General features: G+C 35.8%; 1 protein-coding gene across 1 annotated transcript; it reads right to left on the reverse strand.

Moving 5' to 3' along the window:
- Window positions 1-1,080: 1,080 nt before the first annotated feature.
- Window positions 1,081-8,427, reverse strand: LOC131594608 (protein PAT1 homolog). Its single transcript, XM_058866786.1, has 5 exons — window positions 8,031-8,427; window positions 7,352-7,494; window positions 7,151-7,207; window positions 4,881-4,944; window positions 1,081-3,963 (listed from the first exon to the last, which is right to left on the reverse strand). The coding sequence occupies exons 1-5, from the start codon at window positions 8,119-8,121 to the stop codon at window positions 1,682-1,684; spliced, it is 2,637 nt and encodes an 878-aa protein (XP_058722769.1). The 5' UTR covers window positions 8,122-8,427; the 3' UTR covers window positions 1,081-1,681.
- Window positions 8,428-13,459: the final 5,032 nt, after the last annotated feature.

Below are 13,459 nucleotides of genomic sequence, written 5' to 3' on the forward strand. Positions count from 1 at the left end.
ATAAATATGGAAAAACAATTCAAAACTGCATTAATTGAATAAGTAATATACGGTATCTGTGGTGAAGAATTCCGTAAAATCTGTACGGGAATCCGTCGAAGAAGTTATCAGCTCTAGACCACATAAGAAAAGAACAGGATCTTCAGACATACCGGAAATTTCAAGCAACTTCAAAACTTCCAATAATACCGAAAATTTCAAAATTTCCTGTAGATTTTGTGGCAAACCAAAAATTTCAAATATTCCAGCAAGTTACTCTGATTTTTTTTTCGACACCGAAAATTTTGAAATTTCCAATAATTCGCTACCAGAAATTTATCAAATACAAATATATTTCCAATACAAAAACAATTTCGTGTATGGGAAATTTTTAAGAGTGTACCAAAAAATTTAAATTTTTATGATTTTGAAAAGTGAATTTTTTTTTTAACAAATGTAATTATTTTTTAAATAAATAGTATCAAGGATATTTTTGTCAATACAAAAATACAAAAAATGCCATATATAATTTATGGGGTGGAATGTAGAATTTTCGTAGGTAAGTTTCAACTACCCTAAAAGCAATATCATCCATTACCATGTGTTGAACTATAACTATCAAATTCTAAAAATTGCAAGTCCACACTTAATCTTAAAGTCAGTTAGTGAGAATAGAATAATTAGAAAAATAAGGAAGTCATGCATATGTAATTAGAAAGAGAAGAAATAGTGAAGTTAGAAATTACTAAGACAATGAGGTTGGATTTCACACTAAAAAAGAAAAGGTTAAAAATTGTTTAGTTGAGTCAAATCAATTGACAATCGTATCGTATAAGAACATCAATTATTCAAATCCACAACATCTCACATATTCAACTAAAAAATTTGAACCGGAACCACTAGACTACATATCATGTGAAAGATAATATGCAGTTATAAATTACTACTTTAAAGTATGCCAAACACTAGACTACATATCATGTGAAAGATAATATGCAGTTATAAATTACTATGATTTTTTAAAGTATGTCAAACACAGATGGAAACAGTGAAAAAAACAGAATATTCTCACTAGTTAGGGAAATACATAAGAAGCACATATATACAAATTGACAATTCTAAAACGTATCTGAAAAATGATAAAATCATGCAACAAGGTACAATATAACTTATTATTCACCAGTGTTCTTTCGAGTTTTGCAGCAAGCTAAATAGTCAACCAACCTGTTTCTCGGTAAAGTTTGCACATCCCCGAAAGCCCTTAAGAAAACACATCTTCAACTGATTCGGTGCAGATTACAACCCACCCTTACCCTTCTATATATAATAATAAGAAAGGAAACATGGGAATCATATATACCTAAACCTGTACATACTAACTACTGTGTTCCTACCAGCCACACGTAGTAACAAAATAAACCCCTTGTCGATAGAAAAATAAAAGACAAGAGGAACAAATCAAGCCAAGTGTATTATAAAATAAAGGGCCTGATTGCATATTTGTTTCACAATGCTGCATATCTTTTCTGCATCATGACAACTAGTAGATGATGAACGATGAGTAAGAAGCCTTCATCCATCATATAAGATTGCTCCAGAAGTACTTTTGAGCACTGAATGTATCTGAACAGATGCAGGGTTGTGTAAGATGTGATTTTTCAACCCAAAAACCATTATGGAGAGCTTTTCTTGCTGCAATCTTTCAACTTAGCACTGTCTCTGAATTCAGAAGGCCTCCGCTTCCCCCGGAGTTACTGTTAAATCCAACCACGGGAACAGATCGCTGGGCAAAATCCAGTAATAGCTTCCTTTGGCGGTCATCAGTGTGAGGGAGGCTTGCACGCAAGAGTTCAACAGGCATTTCATTACTAATAGCTTTAGCAGCATCTGATCCAATGTCATCCATATTTGGAGTGCTTTGTATAAGCAGGGACTGCATGATACTGTGGTATTTATTCATGCAATATTTGGTAAGAAGGCCAAAGAATTCATCAAATGAGGCCTGCCAAAACGAACGATTACCCATATTATAGTTGCAGGCTGCATGTGGATCAGTTAGAAGCTCGGTAGCCCTCTCAAGAACAGATACCAAAATAAGGGAAGCACCATCTCCAGCAGTGCTTCCAACAGGGCGTAGAGGAGGATGCTCTGCAGAACAAACAACTGCAGCAAGACAGGCGCTAAGAGCACCAAGATCCATTCCTCTGACACATTGGCAAACAACTTTGGCAAGGTTGCATGTAGTCACTGCAGCAGCCGGGTCTGAGGGGAGACCACCAAATAAGAATCTTAAATGCCGAAGGACGGTCATGCAGACTATTCGCATAAGCTCGCTACCAGGAAGAAGTAATTGAAGATACTTCGCAAGGAGCTTGCGTCCCTTAAAGACAGATACTATCCGTAAGAAAACAAGGTCATCCTTAGCTGCAAGCCCAACCTTATGTCCATTCTTTCCCAGCGGGTCAACTAGTTGAAGTGAAGTAGCTAGTCCTTCTAACAGGACCTGCCTTCTTCGTCTTAATTGTGTTCCACCATCTTGTGGCTGATTAGACTGTAGGAAACGATCAATATCCTCTACATCAAGAAGAAGACAAAGACCATCTTCAATTGTGACTCTAGCAGCAAATGTAGGCTCCTGTTCGAGAGGCTTTTCTGAAATCTTTAGCTCAGAGCTACCAGGAACGGAAGAGTTAGGAGGATCGACCTCGAGAAGAGGGCGAGGCCTACGAATGGACGAAAATGAAACCCTCCCTAGGGTATCAACCTGAAGAAATGCATGTGGATCATTACTAGAACGTGTTCGTGAAGGAAGTTCCTTTATTTGGGTTGGGCAAAACGGATGTTTTAACTTTGCCACAGAAGGTTTTTTCGCAAGACGGCCTTGGTGGTAATAGTCATCTATGTATGGATCATTACTATGAGTGACAGCAAGCTGCATTCTAAGAATGCTCTCAATTTCATCACTTGTCATATGTTTGGAGCGAAACTGTAACGAACAGCTTTCACTCTTCTGGCTACTGGCATCAGAACCCTGATGGGATAACCGATGACTATGTTTACCTTTTTGAGATGATTTTGGTCTATGATCATACTTGCTACTGACGGATGAGCTAGAGGAAAGGTGGGGGTTAAATAAATGAGACTGAAAACCTGACAAGTAGCCTGCAGATTGCTGAACAGGATGGTGCAGTCTGTGCTGCTGTTGCAATTGATTCATCAAGTGAGGAGAAACCGATCCATTATGAAGCTGTAATTGTTGCTGCAACATATTATTGAGGAGGTTGGAACGATCTCCTGGATATAACCCTGCTTGGTTGATCAATTGGTTCTGTATTCGTTGATTAAGAGAGGAGGAACCACTAAGAAATTGGCGGGTGTTTCCACCAAAATGTGACCCAAGGTTTAATCCACTCAACTGTAGAGCAGAATTGGAGAAATGTGAACGATTTTGAGATGATAGCGCCATCTGAGCTGCTGCTCCAGTGTGATAAGGAATGTTTAAGTGACCTGTACTTTGACTTGGAGAACCCTGCTGAGACCGACCACCTGGCGGAGGATAAGAAGTGAATGAAGACTTCTGTACCAATATTGGCTCACTAGAAAAACGTGTAAGCTCCGGTTGTTTGTCTGGATATGAAGATGTTCTGTACAAGGATGTTGGTTCGTGCAAGTGTGGGATGGAGGTATGCGGCTGAGATGACCACCGTTTGTCATCATGAGCTGTTTCAATATCATAAATCTGCTGATCAAGCCAGTTGTGAACGGGCTCACTCGAACAATGTTGGAGGTGGTAATTTTGATCCTGCCTTTGCTGCTCAGGATATGAAGATGTTCTGTACAAGGACTTTGAATTTTGTAAATGGGCAAGAGAAGATTGGGGCTGTGATGACCATCTTTTTCCATCAATTGAACCTTCACTGTCATAAGCATTCTGATCAAACCAGCTATGAACATCTTCCCTTTGTGCCAAATCAGATGTAGAGTCTGGATAGTGGATACAATAAAAAATATAAATAAGTCAGTCAGCTTGAAAAAAGATTGTCTACAGTGAGGGGGAAATTAAGCTAACTAAAACCCAGCAATACATAGTCCCTGTGAACACCAAAGACACATAACATAATCTTAAAATATTTTGATGTGGATTTTAAACAAACAAGACCAGACCTAAAAAATCATTATGCAGCCTAAAACTACTGTCTTTCCTCAATCATTAGTTTTATGACTACATGATGCAAGATAAACACTGAATAGACTCTGGACATTTAAGTTATCCTCACTTTTACATCACACTCCTTTTTCCCGAATAGATGTTTTCTACTTAAAAACCTGTCAGATTACGAACAAACTTGTTGCAAAATCCATGGTTGCCAAACTCTCGAAAGAAAGATTATAGTAGTTAGTAATGTATAAATAGGCAAATTAGTCATCAAAATTATAAGCATCGATCAAAATAGTTCTTGTAATTCGCAAATTGACATATTCCTCCTTTAAATTATAGTGGTCAAATCAAAATGGTCACTCCATTAACTTCTGCTGCCGGATGATATGACATGGCACACTAAATAAACATGTGGCCTTCCAAGTGGATCCCATATTAATACATGAATTTAACGTGACGCGTAAGTTTCAGTGATGTGGCATTGATGTGAGATCTATGGGAAAGACCTCGTGTTCATTTAACATGTAATCATTTAGACTGATGTGTTATAGTTTATAAATGTACTTGCCATTGTGTTAAATTTAATGATATTTTGACTAATGCTGACAATTTTGAAAACCAATTTGCCTATTCACTCAAAATGTTAAATAAATAAACGAAACCAGCGCAAAAAAATTGACCTCATTTATTTTAATAATAGAAAAGGAAAAATTGATGAGTGAAATACAATTGCTTTACTCACTTTCTCTTGATCCCCGTTCACCAATAACACCTGGGTTTCTTGGACCGCTGACAACCTTGTTCAACTGAAATAAAGTTTTAAAATAAAAAAGAAGCTTAGTATTCATATTGAGGAGTAAAACAGAAGCAGTGATTATTTACAGAGACATGGAATCAAGTATGATTAGAACTATAGTAGTCAGAAATCGAATCACAAAATTGCACATATAAGCACACATATCAAGAAAAGATCAAACGACTAACTTTTGTTTTGAGAACTAGCTAGTTGATGCCAATAACATTCAATTATGTTTGAAATGCCAAAGAGAGCAAACAAATCTGATTAATCTTTCATTTACCAACTCTTCCGATAATGCGGTACCAGAAATACCTTGAAGGCTGACTCAATCTTAAGAATTGTGGTTGGGTCGAACTCAACCTTACGAAATCACTATTCTTGATTGACTATCTAACCCCTCAACGTCTATCATGTCATCAGAGATATAATACAAAAACTAATAGTGTTATTATCTAGAATTTTAGGCTTTTTGAATAGTTGGTTCATGGCATGGCATCAAAGCCTATATAACCTTGTAATCTAAAATTTGATCTTGCCACCCCATTACTGCAATAAAAAGATCAACTTAAAACTTCGGTTGATTAAACAGTGCATAGTCCACCACACTTCAGACTTCAAACTCGTAAGGTTTATGTGAGTGAATGTGTTAAGCTTTTGGGCAGTTGGTTCATGACATGTCACAAAACTTCATCAAAAATCTCTGTTGGTCGGGCCAGGCAAAGCCCGGGAATAAATACCAACCACTTGTATAATATAATAGCATAAAACAGGGACAGTCGCGTTGTCAGACCAATATAAAACAAGAATAAAAATCATATTGTTAGTTCCACAAGCCCAAACCACCCACCAAACATAGTTGTCAATCCCTGCAGGCAGTTGATCTTGAAATTAGGAGAGCGTGTAGAAGGATGGACGTTATTTGAATATTCATATTTATATCTAAATCTAAATAATATCTATTGTAAGTGGGAATGGATCCTCTGCCGTGAGATTTTCACTGGAGGAAGTCCAATGTCAATCCCCTCTCTTCAATATTTCATTTACTGAATAAAATAAATATATTGCACAAAAAATGAGTGATTGAGATTTCACTGAAACAATATATCACGGGAGAGGATCTCTTCCCATTGTAAGTATGTATATGTGTGTATAAATTAGCAAATAATTTATTTATTTTTGGTGAACAGGTCAAACCTACCTTTTAGTTGATATTTATGTAGACTTAAGGGTACAAATTGTCTTCTCCTTTAACCTAGTAAGTAGACCTAAAAGACATCATAAATCCTGTAACAAACATTTGGCTGCCGCAGCTGCAAAAGTCACAGGATTAAAATGTTGTCGATCTGTGTGCCGCGACGAATGTGCCTCGCACCACTGCGTTCTGGTTGAGGCCCCGGTACCCTCAGTGTGTGACGCTCTAGGCTTAACTGTGACGGCCAGCAACCTGTGGCCTCGGCACCCTCAATGTGCAACATCCTAAACCTCACTATGGCGACCAGTAACTATTCTGTGTCACACCGGCGTGAAAACCCTCTATTAATTACCTAGAAACGAAATAGTAATATTATTCCCAAATGTTTAACTATCTAGTTTGAATATGGACTTGGAAAAAGCAGCTAATCTTGAGAAGACCTAATATGATAGGATCTGTTTGTGGTGGAGCACATGAAACAAAATGTGCCAAGTCTTAAAATAAAATAAATTAGAAACAACACTTTTCACAAGTCAAGCTTGAGATCTTCCACTCTCTGGCATAATAGCTTACAGTCAAAGAAACCTTAGCTAAGATAGAATACAACATGGGGGGGAAACCCATACTCATGCATAGGATGAAGCTTCTTACGCTATACCCTGAACTAATTTAAGTGTATGATTATATCTCATAGTTAACAAATATGGACCAAACCCGTGGCTTGTTTCAAATTTCAACTATTCCTCATTGGAAAGTTGAGAAATTTTAGGGAATACAAATTCAACTGAAATCATGGAAAAACCGTGCAGGCATAAAATTACAGTTGGGTCACTTTTTAGTCTTTCTCCAAATCATGACTCAACTCATATTTGAAACATTACATCAATCATAATACAAACACGCAATTTTATAAAATTTATTAGGCATGCAAATTTAACATGATCACAATACTTAGTCACTTCCCTAATTAAAAAACTCCAGAATCCAGAAAAGTACGATAAACATAGTTTAACATCCTTACCTTCCAAAAGGTGGTCGTAAGATCATCAATATCAGAAAGAGATCTTACATCCTCATCCTGCAAAAGTGAGAGTGAATGTTAGTTGATACAGAACTCAGTCATCATGTGAATTTTGTAAACTCTATATGAATATATCTCAAAAACAATTTAGCCACATGAGTTTTGAGAGGAAAAAGAACAGACATAAGATTGAAAATGAACCTGTTCTCTATTAAAAAAGAACTCCTCCTCGTTAGACTCGGAAGTCGGCAAATGGGCATTGTCCTCTAACCCTCCCAAATCAACTTCCTGGACAGCATCTTTCCCAAAGAATGCATATTGTGATGCATCAAAAACAGCACCTCCTGCATAACAAAAACTTCATCAAACACATTGTCCCAATTTCTTTGAACTACTCAACATGAAAAGTACAGATTTCAGTGTTGCACACGCCTCGTTCAAATGGAAGCGAGTCCCCATGTGACCATAATTTGCACCAAAACAAAATCTAGATAAGCACCCCACTTAGTACTAAAAATAAATTGACGTAAGCGTGTGTGTGAGACTATTTGCAAGTGTTTACGAAAACAGCTTATGACATGTCTATAAATTGTCTTAAGCTTATAGTTCTCTAGAATAGCTTACGAAAACAACCCAAATATGGCAACAATAATTCACACAGAAATAAGCTTTAGATTCAGCTACTCTGCAATCTATACAACATGAAGCTTAATTGTATAAAAATTATGCACCAACTTTTCCAATAATTCAAATTAAATTACTGTCAAAAACAAACCAGATCTACATGACAAAGATTAATCGAAGAACACAAAAACGAATATCAATTGAACAAAACAGTTTCAAAAATAGAAATAATTGCATCACAAGATATGAAGCAAACCTGTGGGAACATCAGCCAATTGCCTAAGATCTCCATTATTAGGACGTCCTCCAACATCACCCCCACCTCCAAATCCATCCATATCCACCATAAAAACGAAGGAAGAGAAAATCACAGAAAGATGAAAACGCTAAGAGAATCAGAGATTCGAGGAAGGAAGATAACCGATGTGAAAGATATTGAAACTAGAAACGAAGAGTGTTTGAGAAGAAACGGTGAAACGAAGAAAAGGAAGATTGAGGAGAAGATCTGTGTTAGGAAATTAGAAGTTAGAGATGGGTTCGATTTGGATCAGAGCGAAAGATGAGAGAAAGAAGAACCCTAGAAAGTAAATATAGGTAGAATTTTAGGCATTTTCGTATGGGAAAATCATAGTGCTAAGCTAAAGGGAATAAATTGAGATATTTTTTGGAGAATATAATTAGCATTGCTATTTTATTTAACAGCTAAAATTTCATTAAGAAAATCAATAACACCGAAGAAGATTCGAACTCGCGTCTACGTAGAAATACTAACTAGGTTGACTTAGCAAAATATTTAATTTTAAATTTTACGTTTTATAATAAAACAAAAACGAAAATAATATTAATTTTCACTAAATTTAAAGTATCCTTCTATCTAAAGTTGTATAAGGATTTATCTGAGAAGGTTAGAAGGTAGTATAATAAACGCTTATAACATTTTTTTTCAATTAGAAACTATAAATAAAAAATGACATGGTGAAGTTGTATTTTCGATGGAGGGAATAAAGGATTGGTCTGGAAGGTCAATACTCCAACATTCAAATTAGTGAGAAAAATCGAGAATAAAATGTGAGTGAGAATGAACTTGAATGCCTTTAATGACGTGTTTTACCCTTGTATATCAAGAGCGGTTAAAAAGCTCACATGTGATGTGGCGTGTTGTGTGGACGGTCGTCTAATTGTATCTGATGGTGATTAATGTGTTGGAGGTTGAAATATGTGTGGACGGTCGTCTAATTGTATCAAGAACGAATGTTTACATGTTTTGTGCACTTTTCAGTTCGAGTTTCCCTATTGAGCCTTCCGATATGGGTCTGGCGGATGGTCCAGAACACTTGCCCCCTTGTTTTTATCTTGTAAAATAAGGGTTTTGCAATGTCCATATTTAGGTTGGTTGATAACATAAGTAAGTGAAGAGTCTTGATAAGATATCATTAGCATTGGAAACAAATGCATTAAATGTCTTTCTTCTGCTTGACGATGTTTACAGGGAAGTCTTGCTAGTTTTATGTACTATCGACAATTCACAGGGAGATCTCCATTATTGGTGATGTAGTTTGCACTTCTCAATATGGTAGATGGCACGGTTAGCTGTTGTAGAAATGTATACAAGAAGTTCTTAGACTACTAATATTCTCTTTTACGCTACGAGTTTGAGAAACTCTTTTTCTTCTTTGTTTATGTTTTCTTCCATTCTCACCGGCTTTCTTGTATGGGTCTTCATCCATGACTAATTTGTTCCCTTTCTTTCAACGTCTGAGATCTCAAATTTATCTCTTTTAAGGTAACGCTCAAATCTCCATATCTTTTCATTTTACTTTCTTAATTAGTTTTTTGGAGAAAATATATTGAAAGATAATAGGTAGATGTTTTTTATAATTTATTCCTCAGCCAAAGGTTGGTTTTTATAGTGAGAATACAGTTAATTCTCTCTTTAAATTACGGAGAAAATTATTACATAAAAAAATAAAAGGGCATAATGGAATTCTCTAAAATTGCGTAGAAAATAATTATTGAAATAGTATTTCGTATATTATAATGAGGAGAAAACACACACACACACACACACACACACACACACACACACACACACACACACACACACACACACACACACACATATATATATATATATATATATATATATATATATATATGTCTAAGCCTCTTAATCAATCTCATTAATTAAGAAAAGATTTGATATAATAATATCCAAATTGATACTGCTAATAAAAGTAATGGATACATAATAATAATAATAAAATAATATCTCAACACTCTCCCTCAAGGTGGTGCGTATACATCATAAGCATCCATTTTGTCACATATGTATGTAATTTGAGGTCTTCGAAGAGATTTTGTAAAGAGGTTAGCAAGTTGATCTTTAGAATTAACAAAGGAGGTTTTGATGGTCCCGGTTGTAATCTTCTCTCTAAGAAAGTTACAGACAACTTCTATATGCTTTGTCCTTTCATGAAAAACTGGATTGGAGGAGAGGTGCAAAGTTGATTGGTTGTCACATACAAGTTCCATCGTGTCGACTTCACAAAAATGAAGTTCTTGTAGTAAATGCTTTAACCACGAGGAGAATTCAAGAACTGGCTTACTACACTGACTAGAAAGAATATATCAGGTTCAGTCAAGGTAAGATAATTCAACTTTCCTACAAGTATCTGATATCTTCCTGGATCAGTGTAGAGCCCCCCTGATTAGGAAGAAGCTTAACATTCGGATCCATAGGAGTGTCAACTGGTTTACAATTTGTAAGACATGTATCTTCTAAAATATCAAGAGCATACTTCTTTTAAGAGATAACAATACCCAACTTCGATTGAGCTACCTCAATTCATAGAAAATAACGAAGAGGACCCAAATCCTTAGTCTGAAAATTCTGAAATAAGTGTTGTTTTAAAGCCTTGATACCCTAAAAACCATCACCTGTAATTACAATGTCATCCAAATAAACCATTAGATAATTAGATTTATTAGAGGTGCATTTGGTGAAAACAGAGTGATCTGATTCACACCGATTCATCCCAAATTGTTGCAACACTTTACTAAATCTTCCAAACCATGCCCGAGGTGAGTGTTTCAAGCCATACAAAGACTTGTGTAATTTACATACCAGATTATACTCCCCCTGAGAAACAAACCCAGGAGGTTGCTCCATGTAAATCTCCTCTTCCAAGTCACCATGCAAGAATGCATTCTTGATATCCAATTGACATAAAGGTCATTGTTTCATGGCAGCCATGGCTAGAAAGAGGCGAACATATGCCATATTTGCAGCAGAAGATAAAGTATCACTATAATCTTGACCGGAGACTTGAGTGTATCCTTTTACCACTAAGCGAGCTTTCAATCGATCTATCTGCCATCTGGACCTACATTAACATTAAATATCCACCTACAACCAACAACAGACTTTCCAAGTGGGAGAGGAACAAGCTCTAAAGTATGGTTAGATTCTAAAGCTGACATTTCATTAAGTATTGCTTGTCTCCACTATGGATGGGATAATGCTTCTTGAATAGTTTTAGGAATAGAAACAGATGCAAGTGCAGTAACAAAAGCAAAATAGGTAGGAGATAACCGATGATAAGACATACAGAGTAGGGCAATGGGCAAGTTACGGGTTGAACGATTACCTTTACGTATGGCAATGGGCAAGTTAGGAGCCAGAGTAGGGGTATAGGCGCTTGGAATAAGAGCTGAATCATGTGGTATCAACCTTCTTTCATAGGTAATGCCATATCGGTTCAACGGTGGAAGAGACTCATCAATCACAACGGGTGAACTATACACTAAGGGACTGGACTCATGCGACTCAAAAAGGGGAATAGGAAAAAATTGATCTAAATTAGTTTCAGGGACACCTGAGTTAGGAAAGTATGGTACGTCCTTAGAGAATGTGACATCTGCACACGTGTAGAAACGATGTGTAGAAGGAGAATAACATTGATATCCCTTTTAACGCGGGAGTAGCCCAGGAAAACACATTTGATAGCACGAGTAGACATCTTATCATTACCTGAGGACAAATCATGAACAAAGCAGGTACATCCAAAGACACGAGGGGGAACAACATATAAGGGATATGTAGGGTGTAACACCCATTTTCTAGCCCCAAATTATAACATACAATCTCAGAGTATTAACATGCATAAAGGAAAAAGGGCGTCACATGTTAATTTCCACCGTAATGAAAATCCAAAACCAACATACAACATTCATAATATGCACTAATCATATTGTAACACAAATTGAAAGTCTCATGCTTTCATACATTATGCATAAACGCTTATGGAAAACAATAGGATTGCTATCAAAAGTTTCAATGAATATATCCCATACTATATTCATCTACCAAATTCAATTAACATCTCTAAACATGCTAGTTCAAATTCACAATCTAGGCTATGAGTAGTGTCAACAATGTGTCTATGTTTTCTTTCAGCAACACCATTTTATTGAGGTGTATGGGGATAACTCGATTGATGAACGATGCCTTTGGAGTGAATTAAAGAGTTGAAACGATCAGAAAAGATATTCGTTTGCATCGTCACTACGTAAAATGCGAATTGTTTTTCCAAACTGTGTCGAGATTTCAGAATAAAAATTCTTAAAAATATTGAACAACTCCGAACGATCTTTCATTAAAAACATCCAAGTACATCTTGAGAAATCAATAAAAGTAACATAATACCTATACCCTAAGATAGAAGGAATCCGACTAGGACCCCACACATCAAAATAACTTTTGAGTTTATTTGTTGCATATAGATTAAAGTTAGTGCCTTTGTTTTTTATTTAATGATAAAAGTTGGTGCCTTTTGTCAAACACATTTTGTAGCAGTAAGTGATAATGAATTGGGAACTGATTTATTGATATGTCAAACACATGTTTTAGTTTTTCATTAGTTACATGAGTTAATAATCAAAGTAGTGAAGATGTGTTTGAATGCTTTTGAAATATATAGGTGATTAGTGTTTTGTGTGTGGCTGATACAGGTTGTAATTTTTAGATTTTCATTAGTTACATGAGTCAAGAAACACAAAGACGCAAAAGTGGTCAATATCGTCTTTGAAGGCAAAATCATCCAAAGGTGTTTCTATGTGCTCTTCTTCTATAAAATCTCGATGTGGGAAATTTTGTGGGTGTGATAGTCGTATGGTTTTGTACCAATGCAAGAAAGGGCAAACTAAAAGAACACTTTTTTTGGAGATGTCCATTTTGGGGAGTGATGAGACATGTAATTTGTTCATATGGGATGAAGACATGGGAGCAAAAGATGGAAATGAAGATAAGAGCATTATGAAGTCAGAGTTGGAAGGTATGGAAACTATTGACTATTTAAAGGTTATGTATGAAGATTCAAAGAAAAAGGACAAGAATTTGAAGAACAAACTGAAATCACAGAAATTTTTTTGGAAATTTTAAGATGTTATGTTTTGTTATCTCCTTTAAGTTTAATGTTTATTTTGTTATGAAATGTAATAGTTGAATTAGGGTTTGAATTGCATTGTTCATGTTATGCTGAAGTTGCAGATGCAATGAAATCTATGTATTTGCCTTGTTTATTAATGAAATATTGGTTTTGGTTAAATAATTATTATAGTTAGAAATAAGCATTGACATCAGGGACACAATTTGGCAATAACAAGCAACTACAAGGTGAAAAGCTC

The sequence above is a fragment of the Vicia villosa genome, linkage group LG4 (assembly GCF_029867415.1).
Source record: "Vicia villosa cultivar HV-30 ecotype Madison, WI linkage group LG4, Vvil1.0, whole genome shotgun sequence".
Taxonomy (NCBI): Eukaryota; Viridiplantae; Streptophyta; class Magnoliopsida; order Fabales; family Fabaceae; genus Vicia; species Vicia villosa.